This window comes from Polyodon spathula, chromosome 3 (genome assembly GCF_017654505.1).
Source record: "Polyodon spathula isolate WHYD16114869_AA chromosome 3, ASM1765450v1, whole genome shotgun sequence".
Classification (NCBI taxonomy): Eukaryota; Metazoa; Chordata; class Actinopteri; order Acipenseriformes; family Polyodontidae; genus Polyodon; species Polyodon spathula.
This window is the reverse complement of record NC_054536.1, coordinates 71,236,144-71,259,096: the sequence shown is the minus strand read 5'-3', so window position 1 is coordinate 71,259,096 and position 22,953 is coordinate 71,236,144. Positions and strand designations below refer to the sequence as shown.

Genomic DNA, 22,953 nt, shown 5'->3' with positions numbered 1-22,953 from the left:
AAAGCTTTGCCAAGTTATACAGATGTTGAAATCATTTAGAAACAGTCCTAAAACTCGGTTACCCAAGGGCATCTGGCATACTTTAATAAAGGCAATATATGCAGCAGAAAACGTGCCTATTCAAGGGAGACTAATATGGAGAGGTCCGCAAGGGGAGAGAAAGCAGAAGGAAAGTAAAGGAGGTTTGAAGTGGTGTGAATGCGTCCAAGTTGAAATAGTCGAGAGGCATTGTGAGATGCGAGAGGAGATGTGATGGTTGAAGGAAGGAAAGGAGAGGAAGATCTGTGCATCATCAGCGTAAAGGTAGAGAAGCCGAAAGAGGAGATGAGAGTACCAAGCAAGGGATTGTAGAGATAAGAGGGGTCCCAGGACAGATCCTTGAGGTACACCTGTAGAGAGTGGGTGAGAGGAGAGAGCCATGCCAGGAAACCTGGAAGGAACCGTTGGAGATACAAGAAAAACCAGGCAAAAGCAGTGCCTGAGTTCCCCAGGTCAGAGAAAGAAGAGAGGAGAACAGCAGGATCGACAGTGTCAAAGGCAGAGGAGACATTCACTTTCTTATCTTAAGCATTCCAAAAGCATTACATTATCATTTTATAGTGCATGCACAAAACATACTGTAGAGAGCAGTTAATAGTTATTCAAGTTATGCCAAGGTCTACAGTAAACCTTATTGTTTATTATACAACCAATACACATAACAGAATACTTACCCAAATCAAAACTTAGGGTAAGCTAGAGGGACATTTGATTGTCGTTCATTCACTTCCATTCACTTTTGGTATTAAAATGTTTTTTCTGCTTTGTTTCAAATTTTATTTTACTCTTCATGTTAGGTGTCATGATTTTATAGACTTATGACAGAGATCGAATGACGCTTGGTGTTAGGTCTCCCTCCTGACTTGAGAGGGTACTAGATAAAGGGAACAGAGTACCATGGACTAAAAGGCATGACACTTTACTCCCGTGGGTAGGCTAGAAAAGGGACTAAGCTACAGTACCCAAACTCAATCACCCGAACGGGAAACAGCGTGGCATCCGTGCATTGGAGGAGTGGATGCACTCGTTAACCAAGGGGTCATGAGTGAGGGTATAAAATAGGGGCGTAGCAAAGCAATCTGCTCTTTTGTAAATGGTTGGAGTAATCTAAAAGGAGTAAAAATATTGCTGAGAACCGTGAGTGTTTGTTTTGTGTTTGTAAAGTGTCGGCTGTAACTGTTTGTCTTTTTAGACTCTCAGTAACACGATCCGGAGCTGGAGTACAAGCCAGCATTAACCCGGACATCACTTTTCACCCCAGCATTTCACAGATTACTGTAATTACCACTAGCATTTAATTTCACTCACTGTCTCGTGTTTGTGTTTTGTGTTAGTGTGGGTTTTTGTAAAACCTGGACTTTTGGTTGCGGGACTTTTGGTCAAACCCAGGGATTACAGTTACGAGTGATACACGTCGCTGGACTGACGTCAGCCCTACAGCTAGGCTGTTCACAAAACTGTATTCAGTTCTTATGTATCTGAGAATTATCTGGATTTCTAGTCACATTTCAACACCCGTGGTTTTTTTTTCTTTATTATTATTATCATTATTATTATTACAGATCCCTATGTGGTTTCTCGATGGCCAAAGTAAAGTTAAATGTGCATTTTGTCCTGAGATACCCAGACTTGTGCAACACTTTGATGGTGCATTTTCTCAGTCATGATGGAATAATAATGTACGGCCCAGTTAATTGTACAGTACAACACTTACATTAAATAACAATACAATGACATTTAAGCTCCCAGTGCCAATAGACACATAGATTAACATTGCTCCACGGTAAGAAAGTAAATGATGACCAACAGTTCCATACCATGTAATGATGTAAATGATATATATGCTGGGTTTCAATGCAGGGTTTTAGAAAGAGACTCTGCGCCGCTGTTTGTTGACACTGACAGGGATTTTAGGTCAGATACTAGAAGTTAAAATTACGTGAAAAGCTTTAGTAATATCCAATTCTTACAAACATTTGTGGTTCTATGTTCTTGGTTGAAATATTAGATTTTATAAGTAGATATGTGTATAGTATAATTTTGTATTTATATTACAATTACACAATGTGACACTGATAGTAAATAGTATGTGCAACTCTGACGAGTGACAGTGCAGTAAGATATTATTTGTTCACATTTAAACACTATTATTTGGACTATTAAACAATGTTGTTAGCCAAATAGATTGTTGCTTCACTTATTTTTTGTTAAAATACCAACATAGTCCATGGCTATGAATATAATGCATCTACATTTAAACTGTTACATGGATAGAATCTGTTCTATAAAGTATGGAGTATGACATGTTAAGTATTACTGAAATTGTATTTGTAATGATATATTTCTGTGAATGAACTACTGTATTTAACTGACCACTGTCTGTCACACTCATAACTATATGTTGCACTCTTACCCTCTGACAGAAGTCTCAGAATGTATTTCCCTATAGTCTTGCCTGCATTGTCGGAGTATAAGGACCCTCTGTATGTGCCTGCACTGGTTGTATGTATGAGGGTGCATTGTGCGTACAAGAAGAAAACCTTGAGGGATCAAAGAGCCAGCTGAGCAACTTGGCTGTAATAAACCCCTTTCCCCTGCTTCTGCCTAAAGAAAATGCTACACCTTTTTTAGCAGTCTGCTTTGAAACATGCCTGCAGGGACAATGTTTGATTTTGCTGTCATGGTCACAGACAGTACACTTGGAAAGGTTTTTGTCACTCTGGTGTCATCTCCATGGTGAGGTTTCTACACATACGCTGTCAAATACAATTGACTTTCAGTGAAGCTTTTCACAGGTTGGATTCCAAGGTTATTTCTTAAAACATGTACCCACAAATGATAGACTTCAGTGCCTTAGAGTGTAATCACAATAAACATTAGTAGCCTACTATATTTAATTAATGTTTCTCTTAAGAAAACAGATTACAACAAAAATCGAGGTTGCACGCTATAATTCCTAAAAGAAAAGGCACTTGACCTGGCCCTTCTTTATTATGCAGTAGGTTTACAACAAACCTCGAAGAGCCGGGCCAGTGGGTGTCATTTTATGGTTATTAAGGAAGGGCTATGCTAATGTTACAGATGTCACTCCGCATCATATGAATGTGCACTGCATTAAAAATGATGCTTACAAGAACTTTGTGAGATTTTAGAATAGTATTATAGAAACATTACAATTTTTGATATAGAGTAAAGCACTGGTTTGCTCCAATTGACCCAAAATGCCTCAGTGAAAAAAAAAAAAAAAATCAGGCAGGGAAGTTAATCCCTCCCCTACCCAATGATATGCGTTAACAAGCTGTACTGCAAAGTATGGTAGCCCACTAAGTCAAAAAAATGAAGTACGTTTTTTATCGTCTTTGCCCGCTTACAGGCCCAGAATAACACTTCAGTATGATCGTGTTTACATGACCACAGTCCTTAAAGGGTTAAGATTCCCTCATGGCACAAAGGAGATTTGGTAGTGTGCTGTGTAATTCCATGGAAGTTTTTTTTTTTTAGATGTGTTTCCCTGGTTTCATTGACCCTTGCGTTAGTTGTTCTAAAGGTATTTCCTGCACTAAAGCAGGAGGCGCTAGGGAGGAGTCAGCTGACTAAGTAAGCAGTGTTATCGGTTGTTTGATACGTCGCAACATCATGTTATCACGTATTCTTGGTGATATAAAAAATGTCTGTGGACGAGGTGAAACAAAAGATAGCGCAGGGCTTATATCTGTAGTGGATAATAGTTTGAGAGGTAAATCAGAAGTGTGGAATCTTTTTTAGAATCATAGCGAATGAAAATAATGAACATGTGACTGGATTAGTTGCTTGTAAAACCTGTCATCATGTTTTTGTGTATGACAGTCACAAAACTGGTACATCATCTCTGCGAAAGCACAGGTGTAGCTTCCTTTCAACTGGTGTCATGAAAGGAATACAGAGGTATTTTATAATAAAGTAGAGATTATTCATATATTACAATGTTAAAATATACCCAGACCACTAGAGAAAGCTAACACGCTGTATAGCCTGTTCTATAAACTCAATCCGTGGAGAATGGTAGAGATATCTGTGTGAATGTGAGAGCATGAGAGAGTCAGCTGGCACAGGCAGTAGGTAAAGGACAAACAGTTGTGGGTTTGGGTCCGGTTTCAGGTCTTAATAAGGTGGGTTGGGTCGCGGGTAAGAAGACTTTGTTGTTCGGGTCAGTAGCAGGTCTGAATCAGAAGCTGGTCGTAAAAATCTGATCCGTGCAGGACTCTAATGTGACTAACAAGTAGAAACACCAAGAAAATGGAACTGAAGTCCAGAGGATTGCTCTAGGATTGTTGCGTTTCTGTTACTGTTATTATTACAAAAAAAAAAACTGCTCTTGTTTTAAAAGTCATTATATGCACCAGTAATTCAAAAACTATTCTAAAATGCTGTTTTTCTTCATTTCCTATCTCTGCGGTGTAAATACCTGTCTGTATTTAGACACAGCTCTCTGCATCCACAGAGTTTGTTGGATTTGACAGACAGTGCCGAGCTGGGGATGGGGGAGGGGCGGAACTGGCTTGATCGTGGGATCGAAGGATGCTCATTGAATCTTCATCCTTCTGAGCTGTGTGGAGAAATGCTGCTGCAAGGAAAAATAACATAACGTAAACGTGCTGGAATTCTGGCTTCATTGTAATTGGCTGATGTCTGATGTGGGATTTATAATTCATAGTACAGTAGTTTACGCGTATAGTAAACTCCTAAGGGAACAACCCTGTGGCGAAACTGATTTTTTCCCCATTGTAAATGCTTCACCTAAATGAACAGAAACTTCGCTTACAAACCGCTGTTTCTCTTGTTACAAAAAGTTGGAGCTCCTGAAAAAAACCTGAATCAGACACAAGTCGCCGAGCAATTTGGTGTTTTGCATTCTGGTGAGTTGCTTCACCATTCTGTTAAATAATTTTGTGCATGTCTTGAATATTGCTCCAGTACAGGTATTCATAATTAATCTAGAGTTGCTCAAATGCATAGGAGAAAAGGGGTGCAATAATGTGTTCACACTGGTACTGTTTTAAACTGACTCGGTCTGGTAGGTTTAGTTTATGTGCTTCATGTTCATACTTATAGCAAAGGGACCAAGTTTGTTTGGATGCGACCTAAAGTTATTTTTTTGTCCTTTTCCATTTTTTTTTCCAGGACTGAGTCCGTTTGTGTTCACAATGCAGCTTAGAAGTGCACTCGGTTTAAATATAATAATAATAATAATAATAATAATATGTATTTTTATATAGCGCCTTTCATAGTGGACCACCATCACAAAGCACTTTACAAGAGACCAGGGTTTATGAACTATGCATCATCTGCAGAGTCACTTACACCAATGTCTCACCTGAAAAATGGAGCACAAGGAGGTTAAGTGACTTGCTCAGGGTCACACAATGAGTCTGTGGCTGAGCTGGGATATGGTCTGTGAACCTGATGCTTACAGTATCCTGCAAGATGGAAAGATGGCAGCTATAGAAGTATTGCTTCAGTTTTTAATAGCATGTTTTCGATTCTTACATATTGGTGTGGAAGAAAGCATGGGAATGTAGGAGAATAGTTCAGTATTCAGTTATGCAACACTGTACTAGGCATTAAACAAAGTAATTTGAGAACAGACTGCATATATTTTACTATATTTCTGAGTTTTGACCAATTCGGCTTGAATTTTGACAGCTGACCAAATGAGACATTTAGTTTCTCGCACTGTCCATGTACTTTAGGGTTACCAGATTTGCAGAGTGAAAAACTGGGGCTTTTTTTTAATAACAACTCATTGTTTTCTTTATATTTTCCTCTCAAAACATGTTAAATGTAGAAAAAGCCAGATTAAAAAAAAAAGATCAGCTATTAGACACATAATCCGAATGACTAAACAAATAATTCTTAAGATTGTTTATTTTATTTTTGAATGTCACTATTCACAACCTAATACATTACTTTGCATTTAACTTGCTGAGTACACCGATAAAGTTTTGTATGCAAAACTGGGACGATTTAACAATTGTACTGTTTCCAAACAGGACAAAAAATGAAGGCTGAAAACTGGGACAATCCCTAATCTAGTCGTGAGACATTTAGATTTTGCTATACTTGTTTCCTCAGAACTGAACTGTGCAAAATATTTACTTCCGAGAGGTTACCTTGTATTTTGTTTCCCATGTGCAAAAGGACCAAGTCCAGCAGTTGTTTACATTGAGGTTTAGCAGTGTTTTCTTAGAAGATTGGTGTCCTTCTAGTAGCCTTGAATCACAAAGAAGTTTTTACAAGACAGAAAATATGCAGTGGTACATTAATTCAGCATTTAGGGACTAATCATAATGAAAATAGCTTAAAAATATCATTTAAGTATAATGAATACTCAACTTGTCCTGGAAGAAATATTGTTTTTTAGTGATGAAAGTCAGTTTTTATTATGAAAGTACTTTCAAAATGAATATTCATTAAGAGAAAGGTATGCACACAATAGACTGGAACAGCAGAGAAAAAAAAAAAGAATGTTGTATACAGTCCTTTATAATAAATAAATAAATAATGTAAAGTAATAATACAATTTGGACTTTAGTGATAGTTTAGCTCAAAGTAAAAACATGTCCACAGCTGCAAAATATAAAAAAAACAAGACGCCAAAAAATAAGAGTTTGAAAGTAAAACCTAAAAACTGAAATATAAAAAAAGCCAAAGTGCTATAAATTAAAACACATTGCTTAAATGTGTATACAATTAGAAATGCCTCTTTTTATCAGTAATGAGGGTTATAGCAATATAAACCAAAATCAAACACATTTTCTCTAACAACTTCAAACATAGAAATTTCTCAAATTAAGGAGCAACTTGGTACAGGTCCAAAATGCCACAATTGCATAAAACGAGTCAATGAGGCACAGCTAAATGAAATAGAAGAAAGCAAAGATGAAAAAAATATGGGCTGTTAATATATTTAAAGACTGGCTTAAAGAAAAAAATATCATTTTAAGGAAGTCCAGAAAAACTCAACAGCATTCTGGACAAATTTTATGCCGGTGCAAGTTACGTCTCCAGTCTCTATAACTCTGAGAGCTGAACTAAATAGATTTAACAGTAAGTTTAGGTTTATTTATTTATATAGCACAATAAAATAAATGAAAACAATTAAAAAATTTGAACATGAATCAGTTCAGCTAATCACCACCCAGGTGTGCGCATATTTAATGGAAACCGCACGACCCCCTTGTGGTTTATACCTTACATATCATTCTCTCGAAGTTCAGCTTTCAGAGTTTAACCATTAACCTGTCCCCCTGCAACACTGTACTCCAATTATATTTAAGAAATATAGTAAGGGGGCAGAGTGTTTCAGGGGGACAGTGTAATAGTTACACATTTGTGTATACCAGCTGAATTTAACAGAGAATAATTTTTGAGAAGCTATTTGGGGCTTTAGGGGTGCTTTTAACTTCTGTTATAAAATGTCACAAGGATGTGATGAACAACAGAAAAAAAGATTTACAAAGTGATTCTAAATAAAAAGAATACAGTGTGATGTACATACTTGCGATATATTTTAATGTGACTGCATTTTTTCTAGTGCTGAAAGTATGAAAGTACTATATGCAGTGTCAAGCAGTGATTCGTTTTTCTTTTTACTTTCAAATCTGAAGAGATCTTTTTTTTTTTTTCACCATTGCCAAAATAAAAACACAATGGCCCATATACTTTAATGGATGGTTGCCGCAGTATGGGTATTTTTTCTCACATACAATGGAATAAAATCATTTTATTTGCTACTTTGAAAAATATACTTTTCCAAAAAAAAAAAAAAAAAAAAAAAAAATTAATGAAAGGCTCTCGAACTAGATGAAAGAAATCAGACTACATAAAACATGCAGGTACACTTTATGTACTTTAAAACAGAGTTGCATGTGTCTCCATTCCATTTGCACATCTAAGAGTGTTCAGAGAAATCTCAGCAGGATACTTTAGTTAAATACATTTAGTGTCTTTTCATTACAAATTATAGCTTACCACTTGCCAGAGAAGTGCAAAGTATGCCATTACAAAGCAAACTCTTTCTTGTACTTGGCCATAAAAGTAGCATAGGGATTTGAACTACCAGTGATAACAGAAGGACAGATAAACAAGATAAAATTGTGGTACTTTATAACAAATAGGATCAGTTTATTTTGCAGCATTGAGAACAGACCCAGGACCACAGCCAAACATGACTATAGACCAGTACTTCCCAAATCTGGTACTTGAGATTTTCCTGTCCTGATATTTATTCATATTTATAAATAAGTTCACTGACCCAGCTAAATCCTAGACTGGAACAGGCCAAAGTTTGAAACCACTGATCTAGACAAAGTTGCTTTTGAATGGCTTATTGGTGCAGGGACGCATAGTCGCCCTCCACTGAAAACTAACCCATCATTTTAGATATGCCTAATTGGTCATTTGACCAGATGACCCGGTTTAGCCAGGACAGTCCCGGTTTTCCGTCAAAGGTCCTAGTGTCCCGACATTTTGCTTAAAATCTTTTTTAAAAGTCCCGGTTTTCAACCACTTCATGTGGCGCGACACACTCTAAATACCTTTTGTCAAAATAATGTAAACAGATGCTTTTAGTTTATGGCACCTGTAGTGAAAACAACATTTTTAAAATAAAGGTACTTAATGTAATCAAGAATGTTATTTTTAAAAGTGATTAACACAGGCTTGCATGCTTATTCCTCAGTGTGCCATGCATTTTCATTTAGTTTATGTTCAATAGAATCTACAATTGTATGTAATACGGTAATTTTGTAGCTGTTCAGTTCTGGTGGGATTTAGCACCACTGCAAGCATCCGAATCCACCAAGTTAAAGCACAAAATAAATATATTAAACTAAATAAATAAATAAATAGAGAGTGAATGCCGGTATTGTGTAAAATTCTGCATCCCCTGCTTATTGTAATATATGCAATCATGTGGTCTGACGATTTGTCTTCCTCACTTTCATCACAGTTTGTTCAGTTGGGATCCCAAAGTTAACACTTTTTTCTAATGTTAAGGTTAGGTTAAGGGTGAGGGTTAGTCTATATTTGCATTATTATGGTTCAGTGCTTTTTACTAATCAAAAACCACTTGATTACATATAGTACAATAAGCAGATCATTATACAACACCGGCACTACAAAACTTTTCAAGTACGGGGTGCTTCGTCTTGGGGCAACTGCATACAAAAATCTCCTCCACTTGAAAACCAATGAATACATTTGAACTCATTTTGTTTCATACAGACACAACGTTTGTTAGTATATTTTTTTATGGGGGAGGGTGGATTTGCCATCCCCACTGGTGTGAAAGGTAGTGTCGCACCTAAATACAATTTTATCGCTGGATAAATCGCATTGTGTCCGGTGTGTGGAGACCTTAAAAGTGAGAGGATGGCTATTTAAATAACCATTAAAATAGCCTAATTGAAATGGTTTTATTACAACATGTCCCGGTTTTGAGCTTTGAAAATCTGACCACCCTGCTAACTGGTCTTAACATTACCATAATCTTTTAACTATTTTCTAAAAAAGTTGTGATTAAGAACATAAGAACATAAGAAAGTTTACAAACGAGAGGAGGCCATTCGGCCCATCTTGCTCGTTTGGTTGTTAGTAGCTTATTGATCCCAAAATCTCATCAAGCAGCTTCTTGAAGGATCCCAGGGTGTCAGCTTCAACAACATTACTGGGGAGTTGATTCCAGACCCTCACAATTCTCTGTGTAAAAAAGTGTCTCCTATTTTCTGTTCTGAATGCCCCTTTTTCTAAACTCCATTTGTGACCCCTGGTCCTTGTTTGTTTTTTCAGGCTGAAAAAGTCCCTTGGGTCGACACTGTCAATACCTTTTAGAATTCTGAATGCTTGAATTAGGTCGCCACGTAGTCTTCTTTGTTCAAGACTGAACAGATTCAATTCTTTTAGCCTGTCTGCATATGACATGCCTTTTCAGCCCGGAATAATTCTGGTCGCTCTTCTTTGCACTCTTTCTAGAGCAGCAATATCTTTTTTATAGCGAGGTGACCAGAACTGCACACAATATTCAAGATGAGGTCTTACAAGTGCATTGTACAGTTTTAACATTACTTCCCTTGATTTAAATTCAACACTTTTCACAATGTATCCGAGCATCTTGTTAGCCTTTTTTATAGCTTCCCCACATTGCCTAGATGAAGACATTTCTGAATCAACAAAAACTCCTAGGTCTTTTTCATAGATTCCTTCTCCAATTTCAATATCTCCCATATGATATTTATAATGTACATTTTTATTTCCTGCATGCAGTACCTTACACTTTTCTCTATTAAATGTCATTTGCCATGTGTCTGCCCAGTTCTGAATCTTGTCTAGATCATTTTGAATGACCTTTGCTGCTGCAACAGTGTTTGCCACTCCTCCTACTTTTGTGTCGTCTGCAAATTTAACAAGTTTGCTTACTATACCAGAATCTAAATCATTAATGTAGATTAGGAATAGCAGAGGACCTAATACTGATCCCTGTGGTACACCGCTGGTTACCACACTCCATTCTGAGGTTTTTCCTCTAATCAGTACTTTCTGTTTTCTACATGTTAACCACTCCCTAATCCATGTACATGCGTTTCCTTGAATCCCAACTGCGTTCAGTTTGAGAATTAATCTTTTGTGCGGGACTTTGTCAAAAGCTTTCTGGAAATCTAAATAAACCATGTCATATGCTTTGCAATTATCCATTATCGAATGTTGCATCCTCAAAAAAATCAAGCAAGTTAGTTAGGCACGATCTCCCTTTCCTAAAACCATGTTGACTGTCTCCCAGTACCCTGTTACCATATAGGTAATTTTCCATTTTGGATCTTATTATAGTTTCCATAAGTTTGCATATAATAGAAGTCAGGCTTACTGGTCTGTAGTTACCTGGTTCAGTTTTGTTTCCCTTTTTGTGGATCGGTATTATGTTTGCAATTTTCCAGTCTGTCGGTACCACCCCTGTGTCAAGAGACTGCTGCATGATCTTGGTTAGCGGTTTGTAAATTACTTCTTTCATTTCTTTGAGTACTACTGGGAGGATCTCATCCGGCCCAGGGGATTTGTTTATTTTAAGAGCTCCTAGTCCCTTTAACACTTCTGCCTCAGTTATGCTAAAGTTATTTAAAACTGGATAGGAACTGGATGACATGTGGGGCATGTTGTCAGTATCTTCCTTTGTAAAAACTTGTGAAAAGTAATCATTTAACATATTTGCTATTTTTTTTTCTTCCTCTACGATTTTGCCATTTGTATCTCTTAAACATTTAATCTCCTCTTTGAATGTTCTCTTGCTGTTGTAATATTGGAAAAACATTTTGGAATTGGTTTTAGCTCCCTTAGCAATGTTCATTTCTATTTCTCTCTTGGCCTTTCTAACTTCCTTTTTGACTTGCGTTTGCAGTTCTGTGTACTCTTTCTGCGTACTTTCTTTTTGGTCCTTTTTTAATGCTCTGTAAAGTGCCTTTTTTCGCTGAATATTTTTTTTAATTGATCTATTAAACCATTTTGGCAATTTAGTTTTACATTTAGATTTGTCTACTTTAGGGATATAATTGTTTTGCGCCTCTAGTACTACATTTTTGAAGAACAACCATCCTTCTTCTGTGGGTGTTTTCTCTATTTTACTCCAATCTACTTCTGTTAGTCTCTGTTTCATGCCTTCATAGTTTGCTTTTCTAAAATTGTAAACCTTAGCTTTAGTCTTTACTTTTGGGGATTTAAAAAACACTTCAAATGAGACCATGTTGTGGTCTGAGTTTGCCAGTGGTTCTCTGACCTCTGTTTTAGTTATTCTATCTTCATTATTTGAAAAGACTAAATCAAGGCATGCCTCCCCTCTAGTGGGTGCCTTCACAAATTGTGTTAGGAAGCAGTCATTTGTCATTTCCACCATTTCTATTTCATCCTTCACGCTACCCACCGGGTTTTCCCATTTTATTTGGGGGAAGTTGAAATCCCCCATTAGTATGGCTTCTCCTTTGTCTTAGCTACCATGAACAACTACCCAACTGTCTCACTCACCGCTGCTACCTGCCGCTGTTACCTACCTGTCTGCAGTGTTATCTCTGCTGATCGGTCTCTAGAGAGGTGCTCTTTTCTGCTTGCCTGGTGAGCTGGGTGCTGGCTGGGTGTTTCCTTATGGCTTGTCGGTGGCCACTGCGGGCTGTGTTGTTAGTTCTGCTGCTCTCTGTTTGTGGCCCGGCCTTTGCTATCCCTCATTGCCGGTGCCTTGCTGTGAGGAGTTTTGCAGTGGCTGGTTCGGTCGCTCACTGTTTTTCAACTGTGGATCTTCGATCTCTGGCCCTCTAGACCTGGTCATCTCCCCTATGGTTTTAAGGTACTCTCCTTCTCTACTACTGCATTATAAACAAAACTTCATTCTTGCTGCTTTTGCTTACAGTAACTGTTATGAACTTGGGATTTTGCGCAGACCCAGATATATACATCGCAGCCTTGGACGCAGTCTTATCACGACTTCTTTGAACTCTGTCTATCAGCCCTTGTTTCAGAGGCGAACTGTCTTCTCTCCGATTGGAATTAACGTTAAAACATTCGTCTCTCAACAACAACTGTGCTTCTGTGCGTTCAGTTAGATTTGCTTTGTTTAACATGAGCTCTCTAAATAACAAAGCACTACTTCTAAACAACTTTATTAATGACAAGGATCTCAACTTTTTGTGGCTGACTGAAACCTGGCACAAACAAAATGGCAGTTTTTTGCTTAATCAAATTGTACCTCCTGGCTTTGGACTGTTTGAAAAATGCTGCTCTGTGGGCCGTGGTGGTGGGCTTATTTTAGTTTATAAGCTAGAATTTATCTGAGTCCTATTCTTATTCCCAACTACGCTTCATTTGAATGCCTGGTTCTAAAAGTCTCTGCTCCCTAGGCCTTGGTTGTTATTACTGTCTATAGACCTCCTAAACACAATGCTGCCTTTCTAGGTGAATTTTCTGATCTGTTATCTCTGTTGTTCTTTAAGTTGACAAGACAAGTTTGCAATTCTAGGTGATTTTAATACATAAACTCTGATCCCTGTTACCTAGCACGGTATTTTCTAGCCCTCTTGGACTGTTTTGGCCTTAAGCAGACAGTCCATGCTCCAACTCACAACAAAGGCCACATACTGGATTTAATTATCACTAACTATCCTTCGGCTTCTTTCATGATTAACTTAGATTTAGGAATATTTGATCATCTGGCCGTTTTATTTGAATTAGAATTTCCTGTCTCTCTTTCTACTCCAAAACGTTCAGTCAACTTTCGAAACTGGCGATCTGTTGATCATGTTAAGTTCTCTGAATCTGTTCTTTCATCACTCTCTGTCTTTTCTATTCCTAATACATTGGATGAGAAGGTGCAGTCTTTCAGCAGCTCCTTAGTTAATACCTTAGACTCCATGGCCCCAGAGATACATCTCCTACACCTGCCGTGCTCCATGGTACACCATGGAGCTGCGCTCTCTTGTTCTCTGTCGTGGGATTGATCAGATGGCAGGATTCTGGTCTTACTGTCCATCTACACCTGGAAGGAATCTTTGGTTGAATACAGGGCTGCTTTGGCAACTGCCAGATCGAGCTATTTTTCAAATTTTATTTCTAATAATCAAGATAATCCTAGACACTTGTTCTCTACTATTGTTAGATTGTTAAACCCTAACTGTCCCTCCACATTACTGGCTTCACATCAGCTATACAATAGCTTCTTAGAGTTTCTTAAAGTCTAAGATTGACAATATCTGTCTACACATTAGTATCTCTACTAAGACTCCTCCTGCACTGTCTATCGGTCTGTATGGCTTTGTGGGGTCATCTCTATCCTTTTTTACACCTCTCACTCTTAATTCTCTTACAGACCTGGCCCTTCGTATGAAAGCCATCTGTTGTCTGTTGGATCCTATCCCCTCTGTTCGCGTTCTGGTGTGGTTCCAGTTGCTTTTAAAACTGCTGCAGTAACGCCTATGCCTAAAAAACCTCATATGGCCTTGGATAATCTTAATAATTTTTGACCCATTTCAAATTTGCCCTTTCTAGCTAAGCTTCTAGAACGAGCTGTCACTAGGCAATTAAACTGGAATCTCATTGCTAACAATCTTTTTGAACCCTTTCAATCTGGCTTCTGGCATCTGGCATCTTCATAGCACTGAGACTGCCCTGGTCAAAGTCACTAATGATCTGTTAATGGCTGCTGACTCAGGTGCTTTATCAATTTTAGTCCTCTTGGATCTTAGTGCGGCATTTGACACTAAATCACGAGATCCTACTTGATAGATTAGAGTGTTTATTTGGCATCTCTGGCACTGCAATTAACTGGTTTAGATCATATCTATCATATCTAAAAAAATAAAAATAAATGTTATACAACAACACATTAGTGCTTCTTCACTTGTAGCATATGTGGAGTAGTGGTTAGAGCACCGTGCTCTTGACTGGAAGGTTGTGAGTGCCATCCCAGGTGGGGGACACGCTGCTGATTTACCTAGATTGGTCCAGTAAAAAAAAAAAAAAAAAAAAACACAGTATAAATGAATAACTGTATGTAAAAAAAAAAAAAATGTCACAATTGTAAGTTTCCCTGGATAAGGGGGTCTATTAAGAAATAAAATAATATTTTTCAGGCCTGGTTGGTATAGGATGGGAGACTGCCTGGCAATACCAGGTACTTTAAACTTTTCTTTCGAGTTTTACTCTGTGGTGTAGTCGAGGGTATACACAGGTAAACGGCGTTTACCCACTTTGAATTTGGGCAATATATCGTTTACTCACTTCTCATATAAGGGATGTGCAAATCTTGTGTTAAAGACAATATATTTTAACAGTGAGCATCTGGATTATGTTCATAAAATGTGAGCGGAGCGAAGCAGCGACAATTCCGCTCATAATAATGTCCTTTCTTTGCTCCGCTCGGCTCTTTCATTCCTCTCCACTCCTTGTGATTCCCGCTCCGCTCCCCTGCTCCAGACAAACTGGTATTAAAAAAGCTATATAATAATAATAAACTAGCTGTTTCCACCCATCGTGTTACTGATTGCAGATGAAAAGATGTATTGTACATTCAGAAAGGAATACCATTTAATTGTCCTTATGAATCTCATACCTTGACCCAAAAAAAAATTAAAAAATCCCTAGCTGTCCAAAAAAGCCAACAAAAAGTGCTGAGAAAAGTTATCTAATTGAATTCGAAGAAGCTTTCTCATTATTATTGTTTGGTACTGAAAACATGCGTACATTTAAAACTTTGCATATCATTCATATCAAATTAGGTTCATACAGGGCTTATTTGTATTCAAATATCTCGTAGGGAACTCAAAGCAGAAAATATAAACCGTGTTTACAGTACTGTGCATAACCGTAGAACTGTATAAGAGCAATAACCACAGACAGATGGACACAAACACACACACAGATGACGTTTCTCATATTATTATTATATGGCACAAATGCAGCTCCACAATCAGGAATATATATATATATATATATATATATATATATATATATATATATATATATATATATATATATATACAAACTACTCACTTCTAAATATTTTGTAGTCATTTTTGTATTACTTTAGTATAAATACATGTTAATTTGGATTCATATGTTGTTTTTTTCTGACTTTATGTGAACGAAAGACACACATTTTCCCATGTTCCCATTGGAAATAGTGATATTTTGAAATATCGCTGTCCTGGTCACAAAAGCAAAGTTTGTATAAGCAATTAGGAAATAACACTTACTACCCAGGAACAAAAATTGTATTACATAGTGTAATTAGTGTGTTTGAAAACCAGGCGATTCCGCGAGTGCTGTATGGCTCGAGCACCAATGGGGGAAATAAGGTTCCTGCACAGTGCAAATAAATCACCTGTTCTGTCAAATTATAGAGTGGATCCTTCACAAGCAGAACTGTTATTGCAGCATTTAAAAATATTAAATCCATTTATACAAAGTTTCCTAGCTTTCTTGAAAAGATCTGTGTTTCCCTTGTTTTTCTTTTGCATTTGCTCTCATTAGTATCTACAGTAGATACAGCATCCGTCAGTTCTGGCAGATTCTACTGTACTTGCTGAAGTGGTTTTCTCCAACTGCAAATTAAAAAAAAAAAATAGCCACCTAGCTATTTCATCCTGAAGGCTCGACCTGCGTCATGCCTTCTGTAGATCTCTGTAACCAGATCCAGACTGCCGTGCTTGATCGTATGCCTGGAGAGGACATTCATCTTATGGACGGTGGACTGCCCTTGTAACTTCCAGAGAAATGTGCTAAAAAAATGAACACCTACAAGGCTGACTGCAGTCGTATAGTTGGACTGGAAACAACCGTACGAGTCAAAATAGGCTGCAAACTGGTGCTTCGCTAGAACATTGACATTGCCACTGGTCTCATCAATGGGGCAATAGGGAAGCTTCAAGCTGTTTCCTACTATCTGGAAAACACAAGTGTGGTCAAAACCATAACCATCTAATTTAACAATGGAGTCACCTATACCTTTGAACGTTTATGCTCAAAGTTTCAAATCATGGACAGAGTCTACATTGTTTGAGAGCAGTTCCCAGTCACTGGTGCTCATGCAATCACAACAAATGCCAGGGTATGACTCTAAAAACAGTTATGATGGATCTCCATTTCCTCCTATGGACAAAGTTTTGTTGCACTTTCCAGAGTTACATCCTTAAGCGGTGTCCAACTTATCAACTTTTTTACCCCATCTGCATTAAGGCACCTCAATCTGCAGGTGCAGAGTACAGTAGGCTCAGAGGGATTTATTGCCCTAAGCTGATAAGCCTGAAGGAGACCAACACACACTTACCCGTTGGTCATTTTAACAATAAGTAATTCAAACTGTATGTTTATGGAAATCTACACACTGCTGTAATTGAGTGTTTTTATTACTGGCCCCAGCTGTAAATTAATATGATTTGAAGATCAAATTTTGCTTAAATCTCTCTAAATGAAATACAAATGCAGCACCTCTTGTGGTTGGCGCCTTGGAATTTCTCATATGAACGAAAAAAAGTGTGTGTTTTTTTGTAAATTGCATGCTTACAAACCAGAAACCCCAGTGGGTTTAGTTAAGAAAGCCCTTCCACTGTACTTTTAGCACATGCACAGTACTGAGTACAGCACACACAAAGCTCGCTCTGGGATCATGTAAACAGCTCGGAAACATAACATTAGAGTAATTCAGTATTAAGCCAAGCAAGGTACCCAGTAAGAAAACTGCTAGGCCACAACTTATTCACAGATGGGCCCTGTTTGTTCCCAGGGTAAGATGCGAGACATGGAATTAACAAGCCCTTCGCTCTGCAATGTGTGCATATGGTGTTTCCTGTGGGGACAGAGTTACCATCTCATGCTCAACATGATATGCTGAATACAGGGGGTAGAACAAAAGGACTGGAGTTCACACTTTATACTCATCTATTAAGAGCCTGGTATAAATCTTTGGTGATTAACACTATCTGGAACAAGGACATACCTTTTGTAAATGAAGACATTTCCTGAGATACTATTTGGGTGAATCTGAGCCATGCCTCCAAAAACCCTAATCACTAGCTGATCCATTTTAATTTATCCATAGAATATATTTAACCCCTCGGAGATGATAAATGGGCTGCAAAGGGTTAATGAAGATGAAATAAAAGAAGATTTGAACACAAACTTTTAACTTTTAGGAAGAGAAATAATAAAAAGAGTGATTTTAATCACTATTAAAACCAGCCCTGGTGTCCTGCCTTTTCTGCACTGCCACTGGAAACCCAGCACACAGTCGCTACATTGTTGTCAAAAATGGAGATGAAGCAGGTAACCCGACAAGCACTTGGAAGCTGGCAAGGGAGAGTGAAGAAATTCAAAACTAGACTCGCCCAAATAATTCGCATAAGTAAAACTAGATTGGCCCAGCATCATTGTTTGGACGAAACTAGACTCACCCAAAATTAATGGCTTTGGTGAACCAGATTCGCACAGCATTGATTTTGAAGAGTTGGACGAAACTAGACTCGCCAGGACTTGCCCTGAAATTCAAAGAAAAATGTTGAGAAAAAGGGTTTCACCTAGTTGTCTTTTTGGATTCGCCCAGATGCCCTTGTCAAAACTAGATTGGCCCGGGCAAAACTAGACTTGCTAGACCATCGGGTTTTGCCCTTAACAACACAATCTTAACAACATATGCTATATATATATTCAGTCCCTTCCTATGGTGTCCCATTTTGTGAAATTACAAAATGATGCATACACATTTTTTTAAACTTAATATTTTATTCAAAACTCATATGCTCAAACTGAAGACTTCTAAGGCTTCTTATAAGTTACAGTAAATGTCAGCAAAAACTAAAGAGAAAAAACTGAAATATGTTGATTGCATAAGTATTCAGACCCATCAACTCAGTATTTGGTGGAAGCACCTTTGGCAGCAATTACAGTCTTTTTGGATAAGTCTCTACCAACTTTGCACAACGGCAATTTATGCCCATTCTTCTTGGCAGATTTGCTCAAGCTTTCTCAAGTTGCTTGGGGATCACTTATGGACAGCAGTTTTCAAGTCTTTCCACTGATTCTCAATAGGATTCAAGTCAGGACTTTGACTGGGCCACTCAAGGACATTCATTTTCTTATTCTTAAGCCATCCCAGTGTAACTTTGACCTTGTGCTTTGGATCATTATCCTGCTGAAAGGTGAATTTTCGCCCCAGTTTTAAGTCTTTAGCAGACTGAAACAGGTTTTCCTCTAGTATTTGCCTTTACTTTGCTCCATCCTTTTTTCCTTCAATCCTAACAAGCTTTCCAGTCCCTGCTGAGAAGCATACCCATAGTATGATTCTGCCACTACCATGCTTGACTGTAGGGATGGTGTTGACTGGGAGATGTGCTATGTTGGGTCTGCGCCAAACTTAACGCTTAGCATTTAGACCAAAAAGTTCCAATTTAGTCTCGTGTGACCACAACACTTTTTGCCACATTTTTTCTGGATCACTCAGGTGCTTTGCTGCAAACTCCATGCAAGCTTTGATATGGCTTATTTTTAGCAATGGCTTCCTTCTTGCCACCCTGCCATACAGGCTACTTTTTTTAAGAGTTCTGGATATTGTTGACTGATGCACATTTTCTCCCATCTCAGCCATTGAACTCTAGCTTTTTCAAAGTTGTCGTTGGCCTCACAGTGGCATCCCTCACCAGTTTCCTTCTGCTCAGTTCAGAAGGACAGCCTGATCTAGGCAGTGTCTGGGTGGTACAATGCACCTTCCATTTCTTGATGATTGAGTAGACTGTGCTCACAGGGATATTCAGAGACTTGGATTTTTTTTGTACCCTTCTTCTCTGTGATTTTCAGTGACTTTATCCCTGACTAGCTTTGAAAACTCCTAGGTCTTCATGGTCCATGGTTGGCAACTCAATATTAGGAAGGTGTTCCTAATGTTTTGTACACTCAGTGTATATATATATATATATATATATATATATATATATATATATATATATATATATATATATATACATACACAGCTCTGGAAAAAATTAAGAGACCACTGCAAAATTATCAGTTTCTCTGGTTTTACTATTTATAGGTATGTGTTTGGGTAAAATGAACATTTTTGTTTTATTCTATAAACTACTGACAACATTTCTCCCAAATTCCAAATAAAAATGTTGTCATTTAGAGCATTTATTTGCAGAAAAATGACAACTGGTCAAAATAACAAAATAGATGCAGTGTTGTCAGACCTCGAATAATGCAAAGAAAATAAGTTCATATTCATTTTTAAACAACACAATACTAATGTTTTAATTTAGTTTCTGAAGAGTTCAGAAATCAATATTTGGTGGAATAACCCTGATTTTCAATCACAGCTTTCATGCGTCTTGGCATGCTCTCCACCAGTCTTTCACATTGATGTTGGGTGACTTTATGCCACTCCTGGCGCAAAAATTCAAGCAGCTTGGCTTTGTTTGATGGCTTGTGACCATCCATCTTCCTCTTGATCACATTCCAGAGGTTTTCAGTAGGGTTCAGTTCTGGAGATTGGGCTGGCCGTGACAGGGTCTTGATCTGTTGGTCCTCCATCCACACCTTGATTGACCTGGCTGTGTGGCATGGAGCATTGTCCTGCTGGAAAAAACAATCCTCAGAGTTGGGGAACATTGTCAGAGCAGAAGGAAGCATGTTTTCTTCCAGGACAACCTTGTACTTGGCTTGATTCATTCGTCTTTCACAAAGACAAATCTGCCCGATTCCAGCCTTGCTGATGCGCCCCCAGATCATCACTGATCCTCCACCACATTTCACAGTGGGTGTGAGACACTGTGGCTTGTAGGCCTCTCCAGGTCTCCGTCTAACCATTAGACGACCAGGTGTTGGGCAAAGCTGAAAATTGGACTCATCAGAGAAGATGACCTTACTCCAGTCCTCTATGGTCCAATCCTTATGGTCTTTTGCAAACCTCAGCCTGGCTCTTCTTTGCTTCTCATTGATGAAGGGCTTTTTTCTAGCTTTGCATGACTTCAGCCCTGCCCCTAGGAGCCTGTTTCAAACCGTCCTCGCCGTGCACTTCACCCCAGCTTCCGTTTGCCATTCTTTTTGTAGGTCACTTGATGGTTGCTGAGTGACATTCGAATGAGTCGGCGGTCATTCCGGTCAGTGGAGAGTCGTTTTCGCCCTCTGCCGGTCTGTAGCTTTGTTGTCCCCAATGTGTGCTGCTTGACCTTGTTCTTATGAACCACCGTCTTAGAAATTTTAAGGATGGAAGCAACCCGATGCTCACTGTATCCCTCTGCCAGTAAAGCCAGAATTGAACCCTTCTTTTCCTCACTCAAAACTTTCCTTTTCAACTCTTTGGGCATGGTCAGTAGTTATTTTTTTATTCCAATTACTTTTGAGGTACTACTAGCACTGTTTTGCCATCCAGCTGGTCCTATTGCAAGAGGATAGTGATGACCACAGGAGTGGTTTTTATACTTTTCCTCGTTAAATAAGATTTGGTTTAAGAAAAATTTGCAGTGATCTCTTAATTTTTTCCAGAGCTGTATATATATATATATATATATATATATATATATATATATATATATATATATATAGCTATATATAATATATATATATATATATATATATATATATATATATATATATATATATATATATATATATATATATATATATAATAGGATGGATACAATTCTAAATTTTTTTGAATATCATCGAAGAAAAAACACGTTTTTTTACCAAGACACACAAATGTCTGTTGACAGTATACAGTAAATCAAATAATACCCCTTTTGCACCACAGCATGCAATGGCAATTACTGATTTCTTTGCACATCAGTGGCATTCTGTTTTCAAAGGGCTTGTTAATTACTATGGTGCTGAATGCTCTGGATTCATCCACACTGATGGATGCTCTTGAAGGCATGGATTTTCCAGGAGCATTTGCCCCCTGACGAAACAACAGCATGCAGGTGAGGCACAGAGAGCTTTAATGCCAATGTAGTGCAAAACACTATCGAGTGGTCAACAACCTTTCTGCCAATCCAGGCTTCTTTTTTTTATTTGAAAGGGTTCCAGCAATTGGGATTGTATTTTTATGACACAAGACCTATGCCCCAAATCAGAAAGGCACGCCTAGATGTAATTTGACAAAGTCATAGACTCATCAGAGGTGACCTTTAATCATTTACTTGAAATTGAAGTGAAAACCAGAGGTGAAAGACATGACATTATATATGCCCTGAACTAAACCACTCAGACGCCTCACTGGAATATCCTTCCCTCTGAATCGAAAGCTTCAGCACTAGTGTGCAAAAGGCAAAGGCAATTATTATCCATCTATTCTGTAGTTTATCGTGCTTGTAGTACTTTCACTGGGGTTTATAATTTGTATTATGCTTTTACAAGGGTATAATACAGTGACCAATAAAGTTAATCCTAAAATGTAATCTTTCCCATATGAAGGCAGGGTAAGGTTATTATCTTAGCTACAGTGGTCGTAATAATGGTCGTTAATCCAACAAACAATATATATTTGCCAAGAACTGGTTATTCTGAACACTAAATAATACATCTTGGTCAGAAATGTTGCACAGGCAATACCAGTTTTGCAATGTTATTCTTTTTTTTAATTTGCTTTGATAAAACTGGGCTTTTTAATTATTTATTAAAGCTATAACAAAATAATTCTTTGTTAACCTCAGTAGAAATTTCAAAATACATGTTCGTATTGTGATGCAGATAAATCCCCCACAAAACAATATTTTCTATGAGGAGAAATTTGGTAGATAAAAAGGCATCATTTAAATTAAAAAAAGAGCAAAGACCAAAATACGCTATCAGGTGTTATGTGTAGATTTTTCCAGATTTAACTTAAATCTTGTATTTTTTTTTTCCCAGATATATAAATGCTATGAACAAAAAAAAAAAAAAAATTAATAATAATAATAATTCATGTACATGTGTACATTCAGATATAATTTATAAATCTTAAAATATTTAGTAAGTTTTCAACATTTAAATGTTAACTCTTTATTTTAAAAATAAATATATATTTTATTAAATACTTATTCTGCATCTCAATACTAACATGCATTTCGAAAATCTTAAATATCTTAAGAAAATTTAAAATTTTGGTAATTATTTAACAAAATCATAAATTCCTTAACAAGATTTAACATTTAGCTAAATATTTAACTGGCCAGCTAAATCTGGAGTTTGTATGCAAATGAGCTCCATCTGCTTTGTGCTTTATGTCAGCATTCTTAGGAGGGGCAGGTGAAATACTGTATATCCACAGTCTTCGGTCAGGTTCACGTTCAGACAGACATCATGGCCGATTCCAATAATTTACATTAAATTATCAAGCGTGGCAGTTGCTGCTGGTGTAAAGGCCACCATACT

At 37.6% G+C, this 22,953-nt stretch overlaps 1 protein-coding gene across 1 annotated transcript in view; it reads left to right on the top strand.

The window, feature by feature from the left end:
• Nucleotides 1-252: 252 nt before the first annotated feature.
• The window catches only part of LOC121309315 (parathyroid hormone/parathyroid hormone-related peptide receptor-like), a 131,072-nt gene continuing 108,371 nt past the window's right edge, over nucleotides 253-22,953 (top strand). Inside the window, exon 1 of the mRNA XM_041242193.1 lies at nucleotides 253-347. Within this exon, the coding sequence (XP_041098127.1) occupies nucleotides 253-347 (95 nt within the window). The remainder of the gene's footprint in view (nucleotides 348-22,953) is intronic.